Source organism: Artemia sp. Qi Xiang Cuo, chromosome 16, assembly GCF_049724085.1.
Source record: "Artemia sp. Qi Xiang Cuo chromosome 16, ASM4972408v1, whole genome shotgun sequence".
NCBI classification, from domain to species: domain Eukaryota; kingdom Metazoa; phylum Arthropoda; class Branchiopoda; order Anostraca; family Artemiidae; genus Artemia; species Artemia sp. Qi Xiang Cuo.
This window is the reverse complement of record NC_142809.1, coordinates 34,042-60,886: the sequence shown is the minus strand read 5'-3', so window position 1 is coordinate 60,886 and position 26,845 is coordinate 34,042. Positions and strand designations below refer to the sequence as shown.

The 26,845-nt window shown below is 34.2% G+C and overlaps 1 protein-coding gene across 1 annotated transcript; it reads left to right on the top strand.

Moving 5' to 3' along the window:
- Nucleotides 1–25,556, top strand: LOC148942450 (E3 ubiquitin-protein ligase UBR3-like). The gene is made up of 4 exons (XM_089102266.1): nt 1–21; nt 17,386–17,517; nt 21,794–21,933; nt 25,322–25,556. The coding sequence occupies exons 1-4, from the start codon at nt 19–21 to the stop codon at nt 25,437–25,439; spliced, it is 393 nt and encodes a 130-aa protein (XP_088958392.1). The 5' UTR covers nt 1–18; the 3' UTR covers nt 25,440–25,556.
- Nucleotides 25,557–26,845: the final 1,289 nt, after the last annotated feature.

Here is a 26,845-nt window from a genome sequence, read left to right as displayed (position 1 = left end):
ACGTGACTGAATTTGATTATGGTAACTATACGTTATATTGTCCTTTTTTTCCTCCTAAGTGGTAAGATTTATCAATTGACACAGATGATGTAACTTTTAGTATATTCTTAAGGAGATCTTTCACGTGAGCTTCAAGGAATGGAAACGAATTAAGATCAGTAGGTAAGCCGTTTATGATCAAGTTCGAACACTGGGTTCTGACAACTCTTTCAGAATACCCTGATTGGTTACCTATTTCAAAATCCCTTTGTAAATTTATCTGAAAAGGCAAATAAAACATTAGCTAGGGTTATTTTATAATTATTGATAATAAACATTGACGTACGTTTCGATACAATTTTTGATTTTAAAATGAAAATTGAATAATCCCATCTATAATTAATGTCTCTGTAATAATAGATGGCCAAATCATAAAAGCTAAAGAAAAGATTAACCTAACATTTAGGAATTTATGTGGAGAATTTGATCAAGTACAGGGTTGCCAACGAGGTTACGTTCGTACTATTTTTGGCACGTTTTAAATATTGTGGTACGTTTTACGTTACGGTCCAAAAACCTTACATTTTTGTTACGTTTTTGAATTTATGGTACAATTATGTTACGCTTATAAATAATGAACAAATTTCACATTTTTTGAGTAATATATTTTTTCCCCTGTGAAAAAATTCATTGTTCGCATTTTAATTACACTGGCATGAGTATTGACATTCTTTCAAATCGCGGTCATTTAGACTTATCCAACAATCACTCGTCTATTCGAATGAGTCAATACCCACTTTGGATACTAAGTTAAGAACATTCTCTCTCGAGCAAAGATTATCATTCGCTTAGAGACAAGTGACAAAATTCAGTTAGTCACCAATTTTCATCAGTTGGTTTTGAACTTGAATCTTGTTCTGCAAGCAGTGATATTGAAATTATATTGAAAATTAACAAACTGAAGCCAGGGAGGAAAATTTTTCATAAAAACAGGTAAATAATGGAAGAAGCTATTTTCTTTATAATTTTTTTTAAATATGTGATTATAGGCTATATGTATCATTCTTCGGGTAACAACACTAAAAACCTCCCCCCCCCCCAAGGCCGTACCCCGGATTTTTTTCGGAAGGGGTTTTACACAAATATTTTTTTCGGGTGGGGTGGGGGGGTACACAAAAAAACTTCAAAAGCGCATACAAATTTTGTTTATAGCCATTTTTGTTACGTTTTTACTAGCCAAGCAAACATTTCGGGGGGGGGTTGAACCCCCCCTCCTCCCCTCTGGGGACGGCGGTGTGTCCCCCCGTCGGAGTGGTTGGACGTAATATCTGGTTATATACAAAATTTGGTCTCTTTATATGGGATTATGAATGGCTGATATTAACAAAATATTTGAAACTGTAAAAATGAGCCATTTTTTGTCTATAACTAACGCTATATCCTAAAATTGAGACGGGAGTGGATTAGTTGAGCCGGAATTTTTGATTTCCTGCTAGACTTTTTCCATGCATCATGGTCTCTTTTTTGACACTTTACCCCCCGCACATTCTGACGTACCATATATAGCTGCGTAGATACGTTTCATCGTTGTGTAGAATTTTGTGATGGCATTCTTGCTTGTAATATTCTTTCATTTTCTTTTATATTGTAAAGTAAGAATTCGATTGGTTGATTTCTTTTAATATATTCCTAGGACTATATCCCGGACCATCAAGGGGGTGGGTTTATTTTCATAATAGGGACATCATATTTAGAAATAATATTACATAAATAATTTACTGGTTCTGCTGTTGTGTGTTTAGCGTGTTTTTTTTTTTCATAAAATGACTATCAATGAAAATTTGGCTTTAGAAAAAGACACCTGGACTAGTGCCAATCTTTATGAAGAATATAACCAGTCTTTTGTCTGTATGGGTCGACTTAAAGTTTACTTAAAAACTTATTCATAGGTATAACGTAGGTTTGGATGGGGCCCCGGCCTCCAGAAAAAGTAAATATCTTTGAATTTCTCGGCATTTCTTTATTAAATTTTAGGTTTTTATTAACCCCCCTATTTTTTTTAATTAAATCATTTGCAGTTCGTTTTTATTAACTCACTGATCTTTTTGTTCCATCTTTCATTTATTTCTTTGTGACATAATTTTTTTTAATTTGTGAATTATTTTTCAACTACTTTCGAATCTTCAGTTACTTCCCACTTTTATCAGTATAGCACAACGGTAGGAGCCCTTCCTGAGGCTGTGCTAACTTAGGTTTTCTACCACGCTGTTTTGATAGGTTTCATAAGTCCAGGTACGTACAAAGAATTTTTTGGGGAGAAGGTCAAACAAACAAACAAAAAAATAAACTATTTTCAAAATGAACTAAAAAGCAGATAATTTTTTTTCTCAAGAATATATGAATATAAATGAACAAATCAAAAAGTGTTGTGTTTTACATAACATTTAACACCATTTTTTTTTAGGTTTTAATTGCATAAACGATAAAAGTCGATGAATTGAGGAAAAAAGTAAAAAAAAATCAACTTATTAAAAAACGAGTCGATTTTTTTCCCGTAAATTTACAATATTTTTTTATATTATGAATAAAAAATATTTCACATTTTGTATTTTACAATTAAAAAAAAAAATATTTTGTCTCTTACAAGATTAAAACCTAAGTTAGCACAGCCTCAGGAAATGCTCTTACTGTTGTGCTATACCGATAAAAGTGGGAAGTAACTGAGCATTCGGGAGTGGTTGAAAAATAAGACACAAATTAAAAAAATTGTGTCACAAATAAATAAAACCTAAGTTAGAAATAATATTCTTTTATTTCGTGTTTTCTTTTGGTTGGGAGTTATGATTCAAATTACAAAAAGAACAAAGGCATTTTATGTAAAAATAACTGCTATTTAATATAGGAACTAAAGACAACGATTGAAATATTTTTTGTTCAATAAAGTAAAAACGAAACAAAAATTCTGTCACTTAGAATTCCTCAACTCTTCATGTTGAAGTGATGGGAATTTAAGGCTGGAGCAAGTGAGACCGAAACCGAGCCAATCTAAAAAATTAGACGGGAAGGGAGCGATTAAAATAATTTTTTGGTTCTTTTTAAGAAGCTAGATTTATTAAGATCGGTTTTTATTGAAATTTAACAATAAAAAAAAAATCTAGTTGGTTATCTTGTTTTCTAAAAAACTTTAAATTGTCCTGTGTTCATTGATTTGCCTTTTATCTTGTACATATTACTCATCAACTTTTGGTTTAAACAACTAATAATGTCAATTAAAAACAACAACAAAATAAGTAAAATAGTAGCCTGAAGTTATATACACGCATTGAACAGGGGAGAGGAGGTGTCTTTTTGTTTTGCAGGTAAACCGGAAGCACAAGTTGCAGTTGAATAAATAGGAATTTCTTAAAGGTAAAGAAGCATAAGTTATTATTATTGTATATTTTTAGTTCAATAGATGACATAAGCGAAGCCTAGACCGGTGTTAAAAACTGAATGATAGAAAAGTAAATAAAACATTTCAGAAAAAAAAAATATTTCTTAAAGACCAAAGCAAGCTTTAAACTTGGGTGGAATGCACTATAGTTGGGGAAAATTAAAGGGAGGAGATGGCAAGCCTTTGAATGATTGGGAGTGGGGATGCTGAAGTCAAATAAAATATGACACATCACTATTTTATCCCTAATACATCACATTATTCAAGAAAATTCGAAGGTAGTGTATGAATGCCAAACTAACTGATCATTAACGGCTAAAATTTTGGAGAAGGGAGATCCATATTTTTCGACCCATGCTAAAGAACAGGCAAAGTATGAAAGAGAACGGGGGTCATTGTGAAAGTTAGTTGGTTTTCGAATGCTATTTGGCTGGGTAACCCATCGGTGTGTGCCCGTTCAAGTTCATCATTTAATGCCAAAAATATTCTCAAAACAGTTTAGTTAGAAAAATGCCAACCAGTATTCAAGTTTTTCCAGGTCTATTGATTTTAATTATTGCTGTCTAATATTTACTGTTTAATCTTTTGAAATTCATTAAAAAATATTTTTAACGCGATCACGATTGGTTAAGAATGGGAATTAATTTCGATATGTTTCCTTGGAGACTCTTTGTGATTTTAATATAATAATGTTTGTTACATGTTTGAAAATTTATACGATGTTATTTTATTTCAAATAGACAAGAAAATTCTCTTGGTAATGGATATACGAAAATTTTGTGAAGTCAAATTCGGAATCTCTTCAATCAGTCTCATCAACGAAAACACCTATTTCTGGCCAGACAGTGCAAAAACTGGCAGAGTGTTAGATCTGGGGCCTAGTTCAAAACTACAAGTCTACCAGGAAGAGTCTTCGGGACATTCAACCCAAAAACCCATCTACTTCACATCTATGTGCTCGTGAAGAAAATTTGGTTGTTAGGTGCAACCCAATCTGCTAAAGCCAAAATATGGAAATAGATAAGGAATTAAGATCATCTATAATGTGTCCATACAAAAAAGAAAGATTTGTGAAGAAACGGAAAGCGGTAGTTGAAAATAGGAAGTATAGGTAGAAGTGGTTTGAGCATGGAGGTCTTAAAGATTGGATTGAAAGGTGTTCTTTCAGTAAAAACGTTGCTTACTGTAAATATTGCCAGAAAAAAGTGTTTGGGGGTATGACTCATTTGCTTAGACATGCTGAAACTGGTTTTCACAAGAGAAATCACATGAGCATGCACAATCAAATTAAAGTAGTAGAGAACAATGAACTAGTTGTAAATCCTAAATCAAAAGAACAGTTGTTGTTTAAAGATAAAGTTGTTAAATTAGAACTCGCTCTTGCTGCATAGATAGCTTCAAGTAAACAAGAAATAAGTATTATGGACAAGTTACAAAACGTCCTTAAAGCTTATATTAGTGACTCTCCTACTGTTGAACGTGTTGAGTGTGCAAGAACCAAGACCACCAGTTTAATCAAAAATGTGATGGCTCCTTTTGCCATAGAAAAACTCATTGATAAGCTTAAAAGAGTGACATTCTCCATTTTAGTCGATGAAAGTACTGACAGAACTGGATCTAAGTTCTTGGTGATTATTTGTCGTTATTTTTGCTTTAATTAAGGTGAATTAAAGGAAGAGTTTCTTGCTCTACCCGAGGTTCACGACGCCAGTGCAAATGGTTTGAAGACACTTGTTTATGAAGTACTCAATGACCAATGCATTCCTTACTCAAATATAATTGGCTTTGTTTCGGACAATGCCAGTGTGATGTTAGATAAGCGGAAGGGCCTGGCCGCTTTCATTAAAGATTATTTACCCTGACTTGCCATTACTGGTTGAGTTTGCCACTTGTTCTCGCTCTGCTCTTCTGCTGCCTTCAGAAAACTTCCATCTGACATTGTGCAGTTCAGTCACGACATCTATAATTACGTTTCAGGAAGTGCAAAGCGACAAGCAGAGCTGAAAGAATTTCAGCATTTTCTACAGGTTGCAGAGCATCAATTGCTTGATTCCTGTGCAACAAGATGGTTGGTGCTTGAATCAGTTGTCGACCGTTTTATTGAACAATGGGGCGTACTCACAGAGTTTTTTAAGATACCATTCTTAGAAAGAAAGGACATGAGTGCTGTAAATCTTAATTTAGGTTTGGTGAATCCAAAAGTAAAATTGTCTTATTTGTTTCTTAAATACGTTTTACCCATTGTTAACAAACTAAACGTCCAATTTCAGAGCGCGGACGTAAAAGTCCATAAATTAAAGTCTAGTGTTTCATCCCTTCTTCAAGAAATAGGATTGAATTTCATTAACGAGAGTCAGCTGAGGCCTGAAAAAACTTGTCCATTTACAATGGATTTTTCAGATCCTCGAAATTTCAGGAGTATACAAGATATGCATTTTGGTGCAGAATTTCAACTATGCGAGCTTAAAAGTATTGAAAACGGTAGGGCCGAGGAGCGCCAAGTGCAAGATGTAAAAAAAAGCTGTTTAGCGTTTTGTATCAAACTACAGTTTGATATACAATTGTGAATAAACCCAAAAAACTCTAGTTTATTGGATCTAGTTCAAAGTCTATCCCCAAGTGTAGCAAAGTCCGGGCAAGTGAAGTCAATTGTCCCTTTGTTTAAGATGTTTAAAGAATGCTTTCCTCACGTTGATCTTGAGACGCTAAATACAGAGTGGAGACGTATTCCTTTTATAATAAGTGAGGCAAATTTAGATGTTAAACTGTCTGTAGTAAAGTTCTAGAAGTGTGTTGCCAATTTAAAAAATGGAACTGACAATCCTTCCTTACAATTTTTACCAAATTTCATTCTCACGTTGACTTGTCTACCCCATTCCAGTGCTAGAGCAGGGCGACAGTTTTTTGAATTAAAAATGATAAAGACCCCATTTCGTAATAGACTCAATCCGAAAACTATTTCTAATCTTATGCATGTCAGAAAAGCAATTCCTGACCCAAGTTCTTGGGAGATCCCGGATAGTCTTGTAAGGAAAGCAAGAAAGTGGTAAAAGTGAACTCCCACGTTAAGCATGTTTCCTAATTGATTTTGCTTGCTTCCCTGTATAAGTGTATAATATGTTGTGTCTTATATCTAAATAAAAAGTAAATCTTAAATTAAGCCCTAAACAATTATCTGAGTTGTTTATATAAATTTCGCTAAATAAAAATTAAATATTTTCTCATATGTTTATTAAAAGTATCCTAAATAAAATACAAATAGAATACAAATTGAGAACAAACTAATGTAGGCCTTGTCAGAACTTGAGCAAATGCACATTATGCAGAATATAGCTTACGCATGATTTTTTTCATTTCTCCACATTCTCGAGGATTTTTTTTTAGGTGAAAGAAGATCAATTTAATGGTTTATTTTGATTTTTCCTGCGTGAAAACAAAGCGTCATTCAAACTTGTTATATAAAAAGGCCAAATTGCACCCGAATCAACTCGAATTTTTTATTTCATAGATGTGTCTGATGATTAATCAAAAAGGTGTCAAATTTATTAATATTCAGAAAGAAGAAGGTTGGTTTTCAAAAATTTTAGTTAAGATACAAAAAAGACATCTTTTAAAAGTTGGAGGGGGGATTAATTAGCAACAAAGACAGTGACGAAGACCACACTGCCTTTCCATCATAAACAATAAGTAGAAAAATAACGAAATTTTTATATAAAACAGTAGAACGCATGATATAATTTCGATTTGAGTTTCTTTTACATTGTTTTTTCTTTATTTGTTTTGCTGAGAACGGCCGTTGGATATAGGGTCGACCTAGTCATTTAAAGTTGCTTTCCAGTTTCTTATATAAAAATGTTCATTTTGTTGTAATTATTGTTTATGAGGGGGTATTTTTAATGTTTTTACAGTAAACTATTTTTTGAAATCTTGAAAGGACGAAAATGTCCCCCCCCCCCCTTACTTACCGAATGTGTGCCCCAATGGAGGTCAACCCCACTTGACATGAGACTGTCATATGAACATTACAGAACAATATTAGTTTTTATAGTGTTTAATGGACGAAATTTATCGTTATGGTGGCAACCCTGATTAAGTAGGCATTGCAACTAGTTTAAATAAGTAGGCTGTATGTCTACTTATCACTCAGTCTTTTTTTAAGACAACTTGCTGTCGTTTTTTGTTCCAAAATATTACTCAGCTTTAAAAATTAGAAGTGGCTTTTCATTGATAGGCTAGCAAAATATAGGGTAAGATACCCAGTAGCCTAATTGGACAGGTAGTCATTACTTCAATGGTTAAATAACTAAAAAATATTTTTATACCACCCTGAAAGCAGATTGGTCAAATCTTCTAAAAGTAACTCAGTGCTAGATTATATGCTTGAAATTTTGCGCCCCAAAATTTCTGTGCCTGGGGCAAGTACTCCCTCTTTCCCTCTCCTAAAATCGCCTCTGGTTTGTTTTTTCTTAATTGTTTTTACATATATGTACTGGTATAATTCCTATCCCCCTATCATTTGATAAACTATTTTGTTTTGAATAGCGTTATCTTTACAACAAACTGTGATTCCGAATCTTAAACCGAAATTCTCTTGCATTTCTAACTCGTTTTTTTCCTTTTTGTCTCTACTATTGCTGTTTGTCACATAAATTTGTTCAATTTGTGAGCTATTTTTCGACCACTTTCGAATGTTCAATTACTTTACGTCATCAAATGGTGACAGTAGATGCACCTCCGATGACAGTGTACAACGCCAAATACAACGCCAAAATACATAATACAACGCCAAAATTCCCACCTCTTGTGTACTCCCCTTTGTATAAATTAAACATAAAAACGGGTGCTTAGAGGCAGCAGAAAGTATAAAATAAACACTATTATACAAAATGGATAGCGCAGTGGTAAGAACAGCTGCCTATGGCCGTAAGATTTTTTAGCCTTAGAGAATACGAAAAAGTCAAAAATAATAAATATAAAAAAATATTTTAACTCGTTTTTGAGATGGACTAAAAAGTTGGAAATACTTTTGTTCTCGAGACGTATGAATTTAAGTGAAAACAAGGGAAGTAAAACAGATTGGGCTTTAATTAACTTGATCAGTTTATCTCGTGTCCATCAAGTTACCGACTATTTCATATGTGCATTTATGACTTAGATTAATTTGATATATATATATATATATATATATATATATATATATATATATATATATATATATATATATATATATATATATATATATATATATATATATATATACGTAGAATAATTTGATATTATTTGATATATTAACCCAGATTAATTTGATATATGTATATACATAGATTAATTTGATATATTAACTTAGATTAATTTGATATATTATAACTTAGATTAATTTGTTATACAAAGCCTAATCTGTTTTGTGCCTCTCGTTTTCATTCATAGTTTTTATCCTCGTTTTTAGTCAAAGCCTAATCTCGTTTATTCTATCTCGTTTATTCTATCTCGTTTATTCGTTTTTATGCGAAGCCTAATCTCGTTTATTCATAGATTCTCGAGAGAAAAAAAATATTTCTAATTTTTAGTGCAGTACGAAAACGAGTTTAAATTTTTTTTGTATTTATTTTAATCCTCTATTTTGTTGCTATTAGATTCTACCGTCCACTTGGAATTAATTTTGGAATAATATTTTATGTCATGTTTGGAACAGTGTTTCAAGTTCAGAACAAGTGCAATATATTTTTCCACCCTGGTTAGCAAAAAATTAAATTCATCCAAACCACAATTTTTGAATAATTAGAACTTTGCTGAAGTTGTCTTTTCTGTATGCCCATTCCAAAAAAAAGATGACGATAAGATTATGAATAGAAGTTGAATTTGACGATCAGATTCTCAATTTGCGAGTCTGCATTGACGATCGAAAAGGTCTTATGGTCGTTATTAGGCCTAAAGGTTGTATCTGACATTTTCGCAAGTCTATAGGCCGTACGATACGCTTTTTGCACAACGATAAAAAATATAAATATATATAGCCTATATAATATAAAAAAAAACAATATAGAAATATAAGTGGAAATTGCATAAGTCTCGAGATTTGGGAGGGGCATCAATTATTGATACTTAGTATATTTATACTGTTTCAAAGCTAGGTACCGCTTTTATAAGGTCGAATTATTTATCGACAAGCGGTACAAAGAATTTGGTTTGGTCCTGCTGTCTAGAGCTGTTTGCCACTCACGCTTTTCCTAAATATAAACAAAAACCTGCTTCAGTATCGTTTTTGCGAGGTTTGACTTTAAAATTTGTTTTCGATTTGAATTTTATCTGATTTTTCGTCAAAAGTTCAGACAAAATAAACGTTTCTTTTGAGGTCGCCTCATATAGAAACATTTTATACTTGCCAAATTTAAATTATTTTCTGGAATAATACATAGCAAATACTAATATTGTGGTAACATTTTTGTTTTTTGGGGGATTGAACATTTTTTATATTTATAGCATATTTTTCATTAATTTATGTCCATATTTGTCTATTAGTTCTCGGCTGGACATGACTGTTCGCAAGTTCTGTTCGTTTTCAAAAAATTTCAACAACTTTCTAAGGAAAAGACACAAATCGAAAATTGTTAAGGTGGTTTTACACTCACTAAACGAATGATATAGGAGGTTTTTAAGTTAGCCTATTATAATTCTACAATTACGACAGACGGAGATGTCTATTTTTGGTCTTGTTCATTGAGGGAATTCTGGGCTTAGGACTACGGTGCTAATGATTTATTTTTATCTGCTTAAGGAATCAATTATATCAGATGTCCTACATAGAAACTAAATATCCTAGAATACGAATGAAGTAAATACTCTAGAAAATATAGCCACTACAAACATTTTTTTGTTATTAGTTCTGAAAATCCTAGAAATTTTTTCCGGTTGAGCAGGCCAGATCAAACGAAAAGCAGAACTTCCTCGTACGAGCTGGGAAGAGTTACTAGAAAAGGTTGAGAAAATCTGGAATTTCATGCGAGTAAAGAGTCTCCCTGAATACAATGAGGAGGAGGAGTGAGTGTAGTTCTATTGGACTCAGTTGGTTAGACTGAGGAACGAGTCTAGACCTGAATTCAATGAGGAGGAGGAGGGAGGGGATGTCTCTTTGACTAAGATGGCTAGTCGCTGTAAAGAGTCTAGTGCTGAATGCAAAGAGGTGGAGGAGGGAGGGTAGTTCTATGTGACTCAGTTGGTTAGACTCAGTAAAGAGTCTAGAGCTGAATACAATGAGGAGGAGGAGGGAGTGTAGTTCTATTGGACTCAGTTGGTTAGACTGAGGAAAGAGTCTAGTGCTGAATACAATGAGGAGGAGGAGTGAGTGTAGTTCTATTGGACTCAGTTGGCTTTGTGCTGCAATTTTTATCTGTTTAGAATTTCATTGGGAAGGCGTCATAACACCTAACCGTCAGGACATCGACAAAATCCGTCATAACATTGACAAAAAAATCCGTCAGAACCACTAACCGTCATAACATCTAAAATGTTAAATTTTTAGATTTTGGGGCTTAGGGGGGAAAAGGTACCTAGGTTAGGTTACGTGTTTAATATATGCTATGCTTTACCCCCACCCCCCTGATGTGCAAATATATAGCCGAAATTTGTTTCTAAACTATTATATACTTATTACTAGTATATAAACTTATAAATTTTTTGTTGATGTTATGACGGTTACTGGTTCTGACGGATTTTCATTTTAGATTTTATGACGTTTAGTGCTTGTGACGGTTAGACGAAATGGTAGCACCCTAATTTCAATTATATTAGATATAAAAGACCTAGGAAATACTTACAAGCGAAATACCTGTCCTTGAATACAAATGGAGTAAATATCTTACAAAATCGAGCCACTACAAACTATTTTCAGTTATTAGTTTTGAAAATTCTCAAGATTTGTTTTTGGTAACTCAGCGAAGGCCAAATAGAAAGCGCAACTTCCTCGAAGGAAGTGAGAAAAGATAAACGAAAAATTTTCAAGAAAACTTGAATTCGATGGGAGTAAAGGGTGAGGCCCTGAATACAGTGGGTAAGAGGAGTGGGTGTGTTTTTTTTTTTTTACTTCAAACTGCTTCATTATGTAGCAACATGGCAAAATGTAGCAACATTTTCCCAAATGTTGCTACAAGTACCGTAGACATCTACCGTAGATATGCAACTACCGTATATACAGTAGACATAATGTTTCAAGGTCAAGCTTCCGTTCAGAAATAAGGGTGTTTAATTGAATGACATACATAATGTATTAAAAAAAAAGGAAAACTTACAAACGTATTAGAAAAAAACGATTTTCAGATTTTCTCAATCTGACAATTCATCTTTTTTCCTTGCTTTCAAAAATAAACCGAGTCATGCATAGAACATATTTTTTTCCGACTCTTCCTTTTTACGATCGACTCTCCCAAGAGAAATTCTAAGCCCCATTTTGCTTTTGAAAATAATAATTGGTTAATAACTCAATTGATAATCAGCAGGAAGGGAGCGTAAATGTTTGTATTTAGAATAATGGCCAAGCTATTATTTTTTTGTCAATACTATATGATATACTTCCATTGTGGTAATAATGGTGGGGGAGGTGGTGCAGACACCGATATTGTCCCCGGGTACTGAAAACCCTAGCTACGCCTCTGTTCTAGCTGAGCACGCAGTGCATCCTTTGTCTGTTTAGCATCCACATGGGAAATTTGCTGCGTCATGCTTCCATTTTTTTCTAATTTCTAAAAAGTATTCCTTAAATATTCGCTCTGATTTAATCATAGATCTTCAGTCATAAAAATTTCGTGTCAAATTCTAATATAGCCAAATTTACAAAAGTACGGTCGGGTTTTGTATATGTTTCGTATTCCTTCTTCCGAATAGTTAGTCATTCGAAATTCTTGGTGGCCAGTTCTTCTATTTTTTTAAAGCTTAATTCGTAATTGTAAATTTAAGTAGTTATTTACGGATAGGATTTGGCGTTAACAAAAAGAAGGTGTTCATGGAAGACATAAAGGAGGAAATATTGAAGGTTTAAATATTCACTAAATCACTAATTGCCTGGAGATGCCGAAGATGAAACCAATTTTTCTCTACCCGTAGGCCATTAATTTGTCTCATTTAATGTGACATCAAGCATCTGCTTAAAGTAGCTTTTGAATCTTATTCAGGTTTCGTTCATGCTCAGGGTATGGCAACCATGTCTAAGAGAACAAAATATATTATTTTCCTGTAATTCTGAAGTTTAAAAAAAAGTTTTGCTTTAATTTTATTGTTATATTGATGGTGGAGAAAACATTGCCTGTATTTACTTGTTGGGTAATCGGCTTTGTTTGAATACATTTACCTCTCTTTTGCTCAGTACAAGTGTAGTAAGTTAAGCCCTTGGGGGATATAGGGTTTTTATAGAAATTTTTGTCGGGGAAGCTTCGAAAAGGGCTCATTAAATTGAAAATTGAGAGGGCTAGTGCCTTTTTTATTAGTCAAAAGCGATCGGAGGGTGAATCCCCCCCCCCAAGCCCATCATGTCCCTAAACACTTCCAACCAAAATTTTGAGATAGCCATTTTGTTCAACGTATTTGAAAGGTCTGGAAAATATGTCTTTGAGGATAATAAATTCCCCCAGACCTCAGGGCAAGCGTTGTAAGTTATACCCTGGGGGCTTATAAGGTTTTATAGAAAGCGTGGTCATATAAACTTCGAAGGGGGCTCATTGGATTGGTAATCAGACACTCTCGTGCTCTCTTTAAGAGTCAAAGTGATCGGAGGGTAGCCACCCCCCGCTCCCCCCCCCCCCCCTACACACACGGCGTATTGTACCGAAATGCATCTAATAGAAATTTTGAGATAGCCATTCTATTCAAAATAGTCTAAATATCATATAACAAGGCTTCTGGGGTTGATACTTTCGGCGGGAACCAGACGATGAGCTGTCCTGCCCGGCAGCAAAGGATTTTGAGATGACTTCCGACGACCACTTGGACCTGTCGGCTGCAGCTTCTCTGGCGATCTTCAGCCAGTCTTTGTCCCATCTCCGACCGTGTCTCCTGAATCCTCCCCACGATTCCAGGGCCTCCTTGAATTTTTGCCGCAGGTTCTTCTTTTGTCCTCCTGGTTTACGTTTCCAGGAGGGGGCTGGTTCACAGACAAGGACGTCTCGACATATCGTACCTTTGGGGCAGCGCAATGTATGGCCAAGGAGCTCAGGCGACGTCTTTTAATGATGAACGATAGCTCTTCTGATTGGTCACAGCGACTCCTTACTTTACTATTTGAAATCCTGTCCCATCTCTTAATGCGGAGGATGTAACGAAGGAAGTGCTGGTCTAACATGTCCAAAGTTCAGGTGTCTTCAGCCTTGATCAGTCATTTCTTGCAAGTATAGTGTAGTAATACTAAAACAGCTGCAAAATAGATTCTGACTTTGTTTTGGTTGAGATCTCCCGACTGGTCCATAGTGATTTTTTCAGACTAGTAGAGACTCCCCAGACCTTTGCTAGGCGGGAAGAGATATCCCTGCGTGCAGAGGTTGAAAAAAACCCCAGAGATTAGAGGCAAGGGTTATAAGTTGCCCAAGGAGCATTTAAGGTTTTTATGGAAGGGATGGTTTTTTAGCTTTGGAATATGCTCAATTGGTTGAAAATCAGAAGTTCTAGTTCTTTTTTAAAAGTCAAAAGTGATGAATGGCATTTAGACCCCACCCCTCCTACAACCCCTCTTTTTACCAAACGCATCTGATTGAAATTTTGAGATGGTCATTTTTTTCAAAATAGTCCAAAGAACATATGATAATGTCTCTAGGGATGACACAACCCCCCAGCGCCATGGGGATAGGGTTGTAAATTATTTTATGAGGGTATATAAGGTTATTATTGAACAGGCGGTTGTATAAACATCAGATGGGGGCTTATTTGATTCGAAATTGTAAGTTATAGTGTCCTTTTTAAGAGGCAAAGTGATTTGAAATCAAACAGCCCCCCCCCCTCCACGCTCAGCATTTGCCTTAACACATCCAATCAAAATTTGGAGATAACTATTTTATTCATAGTAGACGAAGGCTTTGGAAATTATGTCTGTGAGGAATACACCCCCCCCCCTACAGCTCTCAGGGGAAGGGTTGTAAGTTATGCTCTTGGGGCATATAAGGTTTTTATAAAGAGGGTGGTCATATATGCTTTGGAGGAGACTCATTGTAATTATAAGTTCTTGTGCCCTTTTTAAGAGTCTAAGTGATCAGAGTGCAGCTACCCCCCCCCCCCCCCACCACACACACACACATACAAACACGTCGTTTTTTCCTGAGATGTATCCAATAGATATTTTGAGACAGTTCTCTTATTCAAAATACTCCAAATATCATATAACAAGGTTAGAGGTTGATACAAAACACCAGAGCCTGAGCGCGAGGGTTTTAAGTTATGCTACAGAAGCACTTAAGGTTCTTATGGAAGGGATAGTTTTACGAGATTTAGATGTGGATCATTTGGTTGAAATTGGAAGTTCTGGTTCCCTTTTAGGAGTTAAAAGTGATAGAGGTTCAGTAGCACCCCCCATCCAACTACCCCTCTTTTCACCAAATGCATCTGATTGAAATTATGCGATGGCAATTTTGTTTAAAATTGTCCAAAGAACATATAACAATGCTTCCAGGGTTGGCACAACCCCACAGAGCCCTGGGGCAAGGGCTTTAAGTTATGCCCTGTAGGCATATAAGGTTTTTATGGAATGGGTGGTCGCATTAAATTCAGCTCGGTGTCATTTGATTTTAAATTGGATGTTATAGTGCCCTTTTTAAGATTCAAAGTGATTTGAGAGAAACCTCCCCACGCCCATCATTTCCTATAACAAATATCCAAACAAAGTTTTGAAACATCAATTTTTTCAGCATTGTTGAAAGGTTCAGTAATTATGCCTAGAAATAGTTGTAGTAGCATTAGTAGCAGCAAGCAAATATCACCTTTTTTCAACACCCCCTTCAACACACGATGTAATTTTTTAACTTAATACCATCAACCGTTCCTGAAGCATTGCTAATACTTCCTTTTGACAACCTATATGGGCATAATGTTTTTTCGTTTTATTTCAATACAGCACAATATTGCCCAAAACTTTTTTCTTAATACCTATACGTTTAATAGTTGTAGTAGTAGCACCAGTAAATATATTAGTAGCAGTAGGAGTACAGTTAATAGTAGTAGTCTTAGCTTTAATAGCGGTAGTTGTAGGAGTAGAAGGATTAGTATTATGATGCAAATAATGTCTTTTGGTTAGTTCAACATAAGTTTTATTTTCACACACAAAACTGTTCCTAAGAGATTGCTGATTATGCCCTTTTTGACAACCTGCATACGGATGGCAGGTTGTCATCCGTACAACAGAAATATTCTCTGAAAATTTTACCTTCATACCTTCATGGGCTGTGGATTTCGAGCTAGCCAGAAGACACTGTGTGTATACATTTAATGTTGCTTCTATGGTTACTGTAACTAATAACACTAATGGCATTAAGTTGAAACTTCTAGGGAACATTTAGGAGGCGTTTCAATTAAACAAAAAACCTTTATGCATGCAGGTATTAAAAGGGTATATAAGCACTATAGGGCATAAACGGACACTGGCAGCGATGCTCTACCATAGCTAGTAGTAGCATTGATATTTTAAAGGAGCTAATTGGATTGAAAATTAAAAGATCTAGTGCCCTCTTAAGAGTCAAAAAGTGATTGGAGGGTAATCAGCCCTCCTCTTTTGCTCATAAGTTTCCAGACACTTTTAATCAAAGTTTTAACACATCCATTTTGTTCAGCATAGCTGAATGGTGTAATAACTACATCTCTAGGGTTATTGGGTAGGTCAACCCCCACATTTATATATTTTGCGCTTTATGCTTAAAAAATAAATGTTGATTTAAAATTAAATAAAAACACACTGTTTGTATTCTGGTTGCCAATAAGACATCAATATACCAAGAACGACTGAGGGTATTATGTTCAAATTTTCTGGGCTACATCTATTACTACTTCTGCTCTTAAAATTTTACTCAATCAAAAGAGTGTAAGTGTATCCAGGCTGTGAAAGAATATAATTACAGTTTTTTAGGATTAGTATTAACTTTTATTTATCAGGTCAACTAGAGGATGTATATGACTAAATTAAACACTACTATTTGTGTCATGATTTTTAAAAGATTTTGTGTTGTTAAAAATTGCTGAAAAAGTTTCTCCGACATATAAATAGCCGGCCATACTATAAATTCTTAAAGGAAAACCGGAAAGATTCAAACTATTATTTTCTTTTTCCCTGAAAAAGCCTTAGAAAACGAAAAGAAATTAAATTGAAAAACTTTTTCCCAAAATAATTTTTTCAAAAAAAAGTAAAGAACTCCATTAAACCAAAAATGAATAAAAATAGAATCAAATAATCTATCAAGCATACAACTACCACAAATCGATATCAATAAATAAATGAAACCCAAAACAAACAGAAATTATAATAAATAACAGAGTCAAACTCAAAACCAACAGAAACTAATATGAGTAGGGTTCAAAACCCCTATGCTTTCTAAAAACCGGAATATAATTTGCACTTTACTCAAAAAAGTTGTTTTAAATGTTTTCACATTAATAACTTCAAGAAATCAAAATTAATTAATGTTTTAAAGAATGAATATCAGCATATGTATATTAAACTGACAATACACATTTTTTTCAGTAAATTCATTTGAATTTTTTTTTAGTAAAGTACAAATTATTTTCTGGCTTTTAGAAAGTATAGGGGCTTTGAACCCTACTCATATTAATTTCTGCTCTTTTTGATTCAATTTTTGTTTATTTTTGGTTTAATGGAGTTCTTTACTTTTTTTTGTTAAAAACTTATTTTGTGGAAAAAGTTTTTAAATTAATATTTAAAAGAATTGATCATATTTTTCTAATGGAATCGGGTTAAATTTAACTGAATTAACTTCTGTTTTCGTTCTTCTTAGTACTACCACAAGAAAGCATGTAGTCAATGCAACAGCGTTCCCAAAGAGCCAACTGTGTGTTTAGTTTGTGGCACCGTCATCTGCTTGAGGGACAACTGTTGCAAGCAACAAACTCAGTATGAAGGTGTCAGAGTAAGTAGATCAATTTGAAAGTTCTATATTGTTTAGTCACTTTTTTTAGTCTCTTTCTTTTTAGTGTCTTTTTTTAGTTATTTTTTAAGTTATTTTTTATTCACTATTTTTTTTAGTCTCTTTTTTTTAGTCACTTTGTTTGAGTCACTGATGCACGCAAAAAATTTATTCAGTTGAAATACTCTGGAGAAAAATTCAGTCCTCGATTTAGAAACACTAAAACAGATTCATTTTTCATGAGCAGAATCGATGTTTAGGAATTGGTACTTTTTTCTTTGCAACATGCAAGGAAACTCCCTAACTCTATATTTGTAGATGAACGTTAGTTATTCAGTTGCCATATAAATTCAGCTCCAGAAAAAATTCAGTTGCCATAAAATTCCCTAACTCTATGTTTGTATATGAACGTTAGTTATTCAGTTGCCATATAAATTCAGCTCCAGAAAAAATTCAGTTGCCATAAAATTCCCTAACTTTATGTTTGTATATGAACGTTAGTTATTCAGTTGCCATAAAATTCAGCTCCAGAAAAAATTCAGTTGCCATAAAATTCCCTAACTCTATATTTGTAGATGATCGTTAGTTATTCAGTTGCCATAAAATTCAGCTCCAGAAAAAAAAACGAATCGGAAAAAGATCCGAAGAAGGTACATAGTTTAAACGCATAAATCATTTGGTAAAAAGAACCTTCATACTTCAGACATTTCGCATTTTCAGATTTCAGACATGAACCTTTAGAAATTTGATCGTGGAAAGCATTTCTCCCTTTTCCTCCTTTGAAACTTGTGCCAGAACTCAATATAAATAAAGATTAAGGAACTTTACTTATTTTGAAAGGCTGAAGGAACTTCACCTTTCAATATATGTTACATTGAAGAGAATGTTTATGTTAAAAAAAACGTTCTAAAAGGAAGTAACCTTACATAAACAGATCTACATTATTTTTTTTTATCAGCACCAGTTAGAGTGAAAATTTGTGGGATATTGCATTATTTGGAGGTTTTGAGCATGAACTTGTAGTCTGTATACATATGTTACCGTGAATGTCCGAAATTCCTTTTTCTCTGCTTGAGTTCAATTAGCTTTGCGAGTCAGTTTTTTCACTCTTATGCAAGCTATGATGGTAAAAGTTAAGGTTAGGTTACATTATGTTGGTTTAGGTTAGATTAGGCTAGGTTATGTTAAACTTGGTTATAAATATCAGAAATTGGTTAAGAACCTAACCCAACCTAACCAAGCCTAATCTAATCCAACCTGTCATCTTCAAACCTTGCATCAAACTGAAAAAGTTGACTGGCAATGCTGACTAAATTCAAGGAGAAAAAGATATTTCAGACATTCATCGGTGAATGTTGACATTCACCAAATTCGGACATTCATGGTAACCCATACACATTTACAAGTTTGTATGTGTCTTTACATATTTCTATATACATATTTCTTTATAGTTTATATATATATATTCCCAAATTTGTCTGTCAGTTTAGTCAATAGCTTCGATAAAACAAAACAAAAAATCGGCGAATGATACGTAAAATGCTAAAAAATTAAGGAAAGTACTAAAATCTCAAGAATGAATTTATTTTTTAATAATTATTTTTATTATAGATTTAGTTGTTATTTTTATTAAAATATCTGTTATTGTGGATTAAAAATAGTTTTCTGACAAAAACTGTAACCGACCTATGTTAAAACTGAACCCACCAATTATTATTAAAATGCTTTCATTTTTCTAATTGAAATATAGAATCTGTTTTCTACTGGGGGGGGGGGCTTCTATTTTCATTTTGACCACTCAGGGGGCGGTATTCTTTGGAACAAAAATTAAGTAGATGGTCTTATAAAGGTGATATTGTTGGCCTGTCCAAAGAGTATCAGGGTCGTTACTAGCCAAAATGTTGGGGGGGGGGAGCTAGGGATTTTACCGACTGGCAGGTCATTTTTAACGACTGTTTTTGTCAGTAATTAGCATTATGTACGTTTCGAATATAAAACGTAAAATCACTGCACGAGTCGGTAAAACCGCTGCATTTACCAACCGAGATTCAGATTTCGGTACATATCATTTCACTACTTTAATGCTGTTTATTTAACCAAATGGAAAATTGTGGCACCATCTGTAAACTCACGGGAGGAGTCGATAAAACGGCTGGGTTTACCGACCAAGTAAAGCATTTTAGTGGCGTCGGAAAAATCATGGCGCTTCGCTTAACGATTTTACCGACTTACTTTTTATTTACCGAGTGACCAAAACATTGGGGAGGGGGTCCCCCCTCCCATACGTGACGGCCCTGAAGAATATGGGTAACTATCAAGAGTGCACTTGACATTTTTTTTTCTTTTATAAGAATATAATAATTAAATACAATTATTTTTTATGTTATAATAATTTTATAAAAAGAATAATTAATTTTAATTTGTGTAGTTGGTAAAATTGGTGCAGTAATAAGCGTCCGATTTCAATTTGTTACAAAAAACAATTACGAAGCTTAAAAAATGCCAAGTGACGCCAAACACTAGATGACGTTGATAGTTTTTTTTTTTACGACACTTACGCCAGTTTCCACTCTTATATGTTAATCATACTCCTTTGGTTGGTCTATAATATTTGAAGCACCTGAGGGAAGTTTTGAGGGTAGTTTTCTTTAATTTTGAAGCTGCTCAACAAGTTCAGTGTCGCTTATGGATTTTAGGATTGCCCCCCCCCCCCCCCTTTCTCAAAAGCAAGTCTTATGAAGTGTTCAAACTTGCAATAAATTTTAAGGGAAAAATTAGTTTTTCATTAATGACGTTTAGTTTTTTTTTAATTTTATATTAGAAACCTTTTGTTAGTTGCATTTTGTTTCAGTATTTTTAATTTGAATATTACTTGCGTTTAGTTGAATATTTTCTATAATATCAGCTGGGATGTAGAGTTAAAAAATATAATAATTAATTAACCTATATATAATATAAGTAATAAATAAATATATAAAAAATATACGTATTTTTTTTAACAATTGAACTGGCAAAAGTTTTCAAAAACATGTTGAAAATTAATTCTAATTAATGACTCGAAGTTTTGTTGTAAGCACTTTCAACACCTTCCGGGAACCATTGATTGTTGTGAATATATAATTTTGTTTGTAATATTCTATATACTAATATCTTACCCGTTGCGTGTTGCTGCTATCTCAAAATAAAGGAAGTTCAAGGAAAATCTCCCCTGGGTATTAATGACGATCGTTTTTTTTTAATTTAAAAGTGTTTGGAAAATCCCCCCCTAAAAATTCCCGCTGGAGACGATTCTCCCCCTTAAATTCCCTCTTCTTTCCCTGGCAACTCCTCATATATAAAATAATGATTGTACTTTTTAATTTAATAGCATTGGAAAATTAGATTAGGACTATTAACTTACTGGTTGAACGTTTTTTGATTATTAATATCGAAATAATGTGGACGAAAGTAATTGTCAATTATTTGTGTTCATTAGTTTCTGATTTCAGTCAGTGCAAATAATATAAAGAGGGTCTTGGGGTGAGGGTTTTATGCCTAAAATCTGCACAAGGATGTACTGTGCAACTTCTTAAAATATCTTGATGATCGGATGAACAATTTAGTGAGGCATATAGGACACACGCACAGACATACGCTTAATTTTATTTATATAGACTATTCAGTATATTAGTAATTAGTAATTTACTTTTGATATTTATTTGGGCGAATTAGATTCTTATATGTCTTTTTTTTGTATTTGCATTATATTTCGTTGAAAATTACTTATTCATATAGCCAAAATACTCGCTTAGGTTATTTTACTATTTAAAAAAGAAAAAAAAATCTTATATTTTGCTTGGTTTGACTGGGAAGGAAGATTCTGAGAAATTTGCTAGAAACGATTGACATTGCTGTGTAGTTGGTAGTCTATTTCTCTACAGTAGTAATTTTCAGTGGCCCAACTCAGTGGTCCCTGCTTGTCACGTGGGTGGCAAGACACAGTGGGTTTGATACCCAGCTGAGGCGAATTTTCTATTAGTAAAATATATTTATTTGTTGTGTTCAGCTGAAAGTGGGGCCGCCTCATTTTTGGCAATCTGACCATATGAACATTAAGTTTGAACGTTTAAATTTCAATTTCGTTAAACGTCAAGATGGAAATGATTATTCTCATATGGCTGTAGAGCACTAGTGATCTAAAAACTAGGATCTGGAATTCTAGTCTCAGGTGAGTCGCTAGCAGATGATGATGATGATTATAGTGAAATATTTAGTTTATATAAATCAACTTATTTTGTAGCATTCAATTGATTGTGGAGCCGGTACTGCTGTATATTTGGCCATCAATTCCTCAACAATAGTTGTTGTACGTGGTAAGCGGGCTTGTCTTTGGGGTTCTGTGTATCTTGACGCATTCGGTGAAGAAGATCGGGAACTTAAGTAGGTGTTTCTTCTTATATTTTCAATTTAAAATGGAGATCATAGCTTCATTCATGTCTTATAAACGTTTCTGTATTATAACTACAAAACAAAATCGAAAAATGGGACATGATATCAAAGCAATTGTGAATATTCGTCATGTAGTGGCGCAATGATGTCTCTGTTTCTGGACTCGTTCAAACTCGGTTGCATCCAGGCAGGGCTCGGTATCTGATTCAATGACGAGATTATTCGAAAGTGTTCCATATGAATTCAAACAAGAAGAAGAAGAAGACAATAGTGAATAGATAGTTTGCAAAGATTCTACTGGTCGAACCCCCTCCTCCCCACTTTGCAGACGATGCAACATAAAAATTAAACAATTTACTATTGCCTGTTTGGATGCAATATGCTAACGTCTGCACAGCTGATCTTTCAAAGTAAACTGTAAAAGTGCTCCAAACACCATAAAACCCCACAAATAGTAACCAAATGTAGCACCAACAGACAAGATAAACAACTAGCAACCACCTGTAGTAGCACAAAACATCTCATATAGAGAGTCAAAAGGAAAAGGGCCGAATAGTCTTGACTGAAAAGCCCAATTCAACACCTAACAGAAGAAGAAGACGAAGATCAGTGAATCTTCTCTTTTTATAAGTCAAATTTAAATAATTTTACTAAAAATGGGTGTTATTTCAAGAAGAAAAAACGATGTGTCAGGAACATAAGATTTAGCTCTTTTTTCCTTAATTCATAGTTTTAATGTTTATGCCCCCTGTACATGTTTTGGTGTGACATTTTCTGAAGTCTTACCGTTCTAATATTTCCGATATTAGTCCGGTATACCGATCGGTATATAATAACATACCGTTCACTATAAGAGGACAATTTCGTAGTCACTTGTTCGATGAAATTAAGCTTTATCCTTTTGCCAAGTTTCATTTAGAGGATTTGCTTCCATTTCTATAGATTGATAAATACGCCAGAAACATGCGAAAATATGGTGGTTTTTAATTTTTGAAGGAACTTTAGATCGAAGAAACTTAGATGTAAGAAAAAGTCTTAACAATATCCTAATATACAGCAATATTAAAATATCGTTCCATATGATGTGATAGCCCACCATAAATCTGACTCGATGGATTGATAGATTTGAAACTAATGAATTACAAGATATAAATATGCTGTTTGTTCGGTACTGGAGCCGGCGTTTACCCCCGCAAAAAAATACTTTTTTTGAGTAATTTTTTTCAGGAAAAGTCAAATCCAGTGAACTAAAAGTTGTTTTCACTCAGTTGACGTCGCCTGAAAAAGAATGAAGACTCTGCTTAATTATTGGCAAAATTGCAATTTTTGTCAATTTCCTATATTTTTAATCATTATCTCCTATTATCTCCATAATTATTTCCTATAATATTATTTTGGCAAATTGCCAAAAATATTAATTTTGACAATTTCCTATAAATTATTTGCCTAAAATGGATTAAGAGTTCTTTTGTAGCCAAGCAATTACTTTTACGTGAAACGGAATCAATGTGTACTCAACAACTTTTTCTCATATCTGAGAAGCCACTTTATCAAGGAGGCACACTTGAGCCTCTTTAAAGAGGCAACCCACCACAATGTTAAGCGATTTCCGGTCTTAGAGGTCGCAGAGAGACGGCGGTGATTGTATTTTGTAGCCCAAGCTCAAACTAAGAAAGTGCAAAATTTCACCCCCCTCCGACTTTATCTTCATGGGTAAAAGTGGGCCGAAAGTTTCGACCCTCCCACCACAGCCCCCTTTAACGTTGTCTGATCGGGCTGAAATTTAGAGGTTAAGCTTTACTAGGGTCCGGGAGCTTATCCTATAAATTTCAGCTCAATCCGATCACTCCTTCCCTGTTTTCCAAAAACCAGACATAGCCACTTAATGTTCATTTCTCTTCTTTTTTTTATTAGCCACGCCTACAGGCCACAGTTGGCAATGGATCCGGGTGAATGAGGACTCATTCGAGGCGGAATTCGATCTGTTAGGGCCTTTTGATATTTTCAGACCGAAAAAATTTTCCCCCGAATTTACATTTACGAAAAACCTCGTTTTCCTATAAGAGCCCATGTTAATTTTTCCCACCACAGCCCCCCTTTAAAGTTGTCCGATTGAAATTTAGAGAACAAGCTTTCCTGGGGACTAGCACCATATGCTCAAAATTTCAGCTCAATTCGATCACTCTTTCTCTGTTTTCCAAGAACCAAACATCAAGTTTTGCGGGTATTTGCTTGCGTCAAAAACAGATTGCAGAGACTAAAAATAATATAACAAGTGTCTCTGTGGTACAGTGGTCTCTACTCCTGGCTGTCAGGCGGAAGACCCGGGTTTGATTCCCTGTCAGAGGAAATTTTTTATATATTGAATTAAAAGTTTAAAAAAGAAACTCGGATTATTTTTTAATTCCAATCTATTAAATCCTTCGGCTCAACAGGCGTCTCCAGCAGAATATCATAGTCGGCTTTCAGGTTACAGGTAAGTCTCCACTGCTTTGATAACATGCCGTATACCCGCATGCTCGAAGACAAGTTGAAAAAAGAAAATCTTACTGTGCATTTGATTTGATTATTCAGGAATTAAAAGCCTTAACACAAGAATCTTAAAGCGCGGGGGGTTTGGGGGCAGCAGCCCCCCAACTTTAACTCCTAACACGATCAGCTAACAGTTAGTCAAGCAATAATAAGTAATAAACTGTACAAAAATGTGCAGAAATTATTTGAAAAAAACTACGTTTTCTAAAGAGTTAAAGAGACTGAGTCACAAGTTCGAACCTTAAAACGTACAGGGATTAGGAGGTACAGTTGGGGGGCTGCCGCCCCCAAACTCCCCGCTTTCGCAGCCTTTAAATAAAATAAAAAAAGTTTTTTAAACTGAAAGTAAGGAGCGAAATTAAAACTTAAAACAAACAGAACTTATTCCGTATATGAAAGGGGCTGGGCCCTCTTCAACGCCTCGCTCTTTACGCTAAATTTTTTATTTCTTAGAAAAAAGAGTTGTGAGAAATTCAAAATTTAGCGTAAAGAGCGAGGCGTTGAGGTGATGAAATTCATCCGGTGATGAAATGATGAGAAGGCATCTCCGTGCTAATCTAGCACCAAGAAGAGTATATTAACCTTACCTGACAACGCTACGTTAAACTTACAAATCACAAAACCTGACAAAACGGCAAGACTTATTTTTCTGTTGTAGTTCTTTTCAGGTGATGGGAGTAACTTATTTTATCGAAGGAAGAACATGAGGGGTAGGTGGGAGAAAATTATATGTGTTTCATCTTTAATATATACTGGTCACTTATAGTAATGTTACGTTAAACGTACTGAACGTTAAACGTGACAAATGGCAATATTTAGTTTCTAATAGCATCTATTTTTGTTTCAGGCGAGGGAAGCCACTTTATTTATCTAAGGAAAGATATGAAATCCTGGAACAACAGTGGCTGTCTCATCGTTTTGACCATACATCCAAGAAATGGATTATGCATCGGGATAGCTTGTAATTATTGAAGGAGGGGATATTTGTGTCAATTTGTAGGTTGTTGAATAGTTATTAGAAATGACGCGATAAATGAATCTCGTTTTGCCTGTCTCTTTTTTAAAAGTAAATTTGCGCTGTGTATGGTTTGTTCTGTTTATATTAGCGAAGAAGCTTGAATGAAAATTTTGTAAGTCAAAATGGAATAATTAATTGATGAAAACATAGATAAGTTACATGTATGTTGATCTTTGATGCTCGGTTTTTATCCTAAGCGGGTATTGGCTGGAACGGACAAATGAATTTTTTTTTTGGTGGGAGGCCTCAATTTTGTCTATTTTGAAACAATTAATTTTTGGTGATCTATAAAATTAATCGCTTTAAATTTAATTACTGCTCCCATCAATCGCTAAAAGTTATTTTAAACACATAAAAAAGCATATAGTCAAGGTGTCCAAGTGATGAATTTTTCGGTTACAGATGAATCAATAGTAAATTAATTTGATAATACACTAATAAATTATTATTTGTTTAAATTTGGCAGTTATTAATTTATTAAATAGTTCATTTAATGATAAATTAATAAATTTTGTACTTTTGTTCGTGTTGTCGTCAGTTTCTTCCAAAAACGTTTTCATGAATGTTGCCTTTTATAAAACAAGCTAATTCAGAATATTTAACATTTACAGAAAAAATTCCAGAGAATTTAATATAGCTTATTAACAAATCATAAATTTATTTGTGACTACTTTCAGATTTAACTGTATGGTCGTCTGATAAATGTTTCTTAATAAACAAGATTTCATCGCCTGAATCTATTGATCATTCAATAAACAAGGCAACACTGTCTTCTTCAGTCATACATCTTCATCATTACAAATAGCCTCAAAGCATGCCTAATACTCGACACATTTTTTTTTTTTTTAATATTGCATTGGAGGGCTCTGGAAATCTGTATCATATACCTTTCGTTACAATAAAAATTAAAAAAACAATTTAAACATCAAATTTGTTTATATGCATATTTATTACCTTTTTAACAGAAGAACGAAACTTTCACAGAAGAAGAAAAGAAAAACAGAAATAGAGACATCTGTATTAGATATCTTTTGTCTGTTTTCAGAAAAACAAAATTCCTATCTAACCTATTTTGCCATCTTCACAAAAATTCGATATATCTATGGGTAAAAGGTGGCCAATCTTTGTCTCTAGACGACTGGCTAGAGGTAGTATTCGGTCTAAAATCCACTTAGCTCAGATGTGGATCAGGAGCGTGGCTCTGCAAGCTCAACCAGAGTCGACCTAGCTTCAAATAGTTACCTGGAGAAACCGAGGAAGGTAAACAGGAAGGGTGTGTGAAAGTACATGATGGCTGGCCCCAACGCCCATTGCACTTCGTCGCTGAAGGGTGAAGAAACGGAGATCAACACC

Coding starts and splice junctions, on each gene's coding strand:
- LOC148942450 (XM_089102266.1), top strand. Junction 17,518..21,793: donor CTCAGTATGAAGGTGTCAGA/GTAAGTAGATCA, acceptor CTTATTTTGTAG/CATTCAATTGATTGTGGAGC. Junction 21,934..25,321: donor GAAGAAGATCGGGAACTTAA/GTAGGTGTTTCT, acceptor TTTTTGTTTCAG/GCGAGGGAAGCCACTTTATT.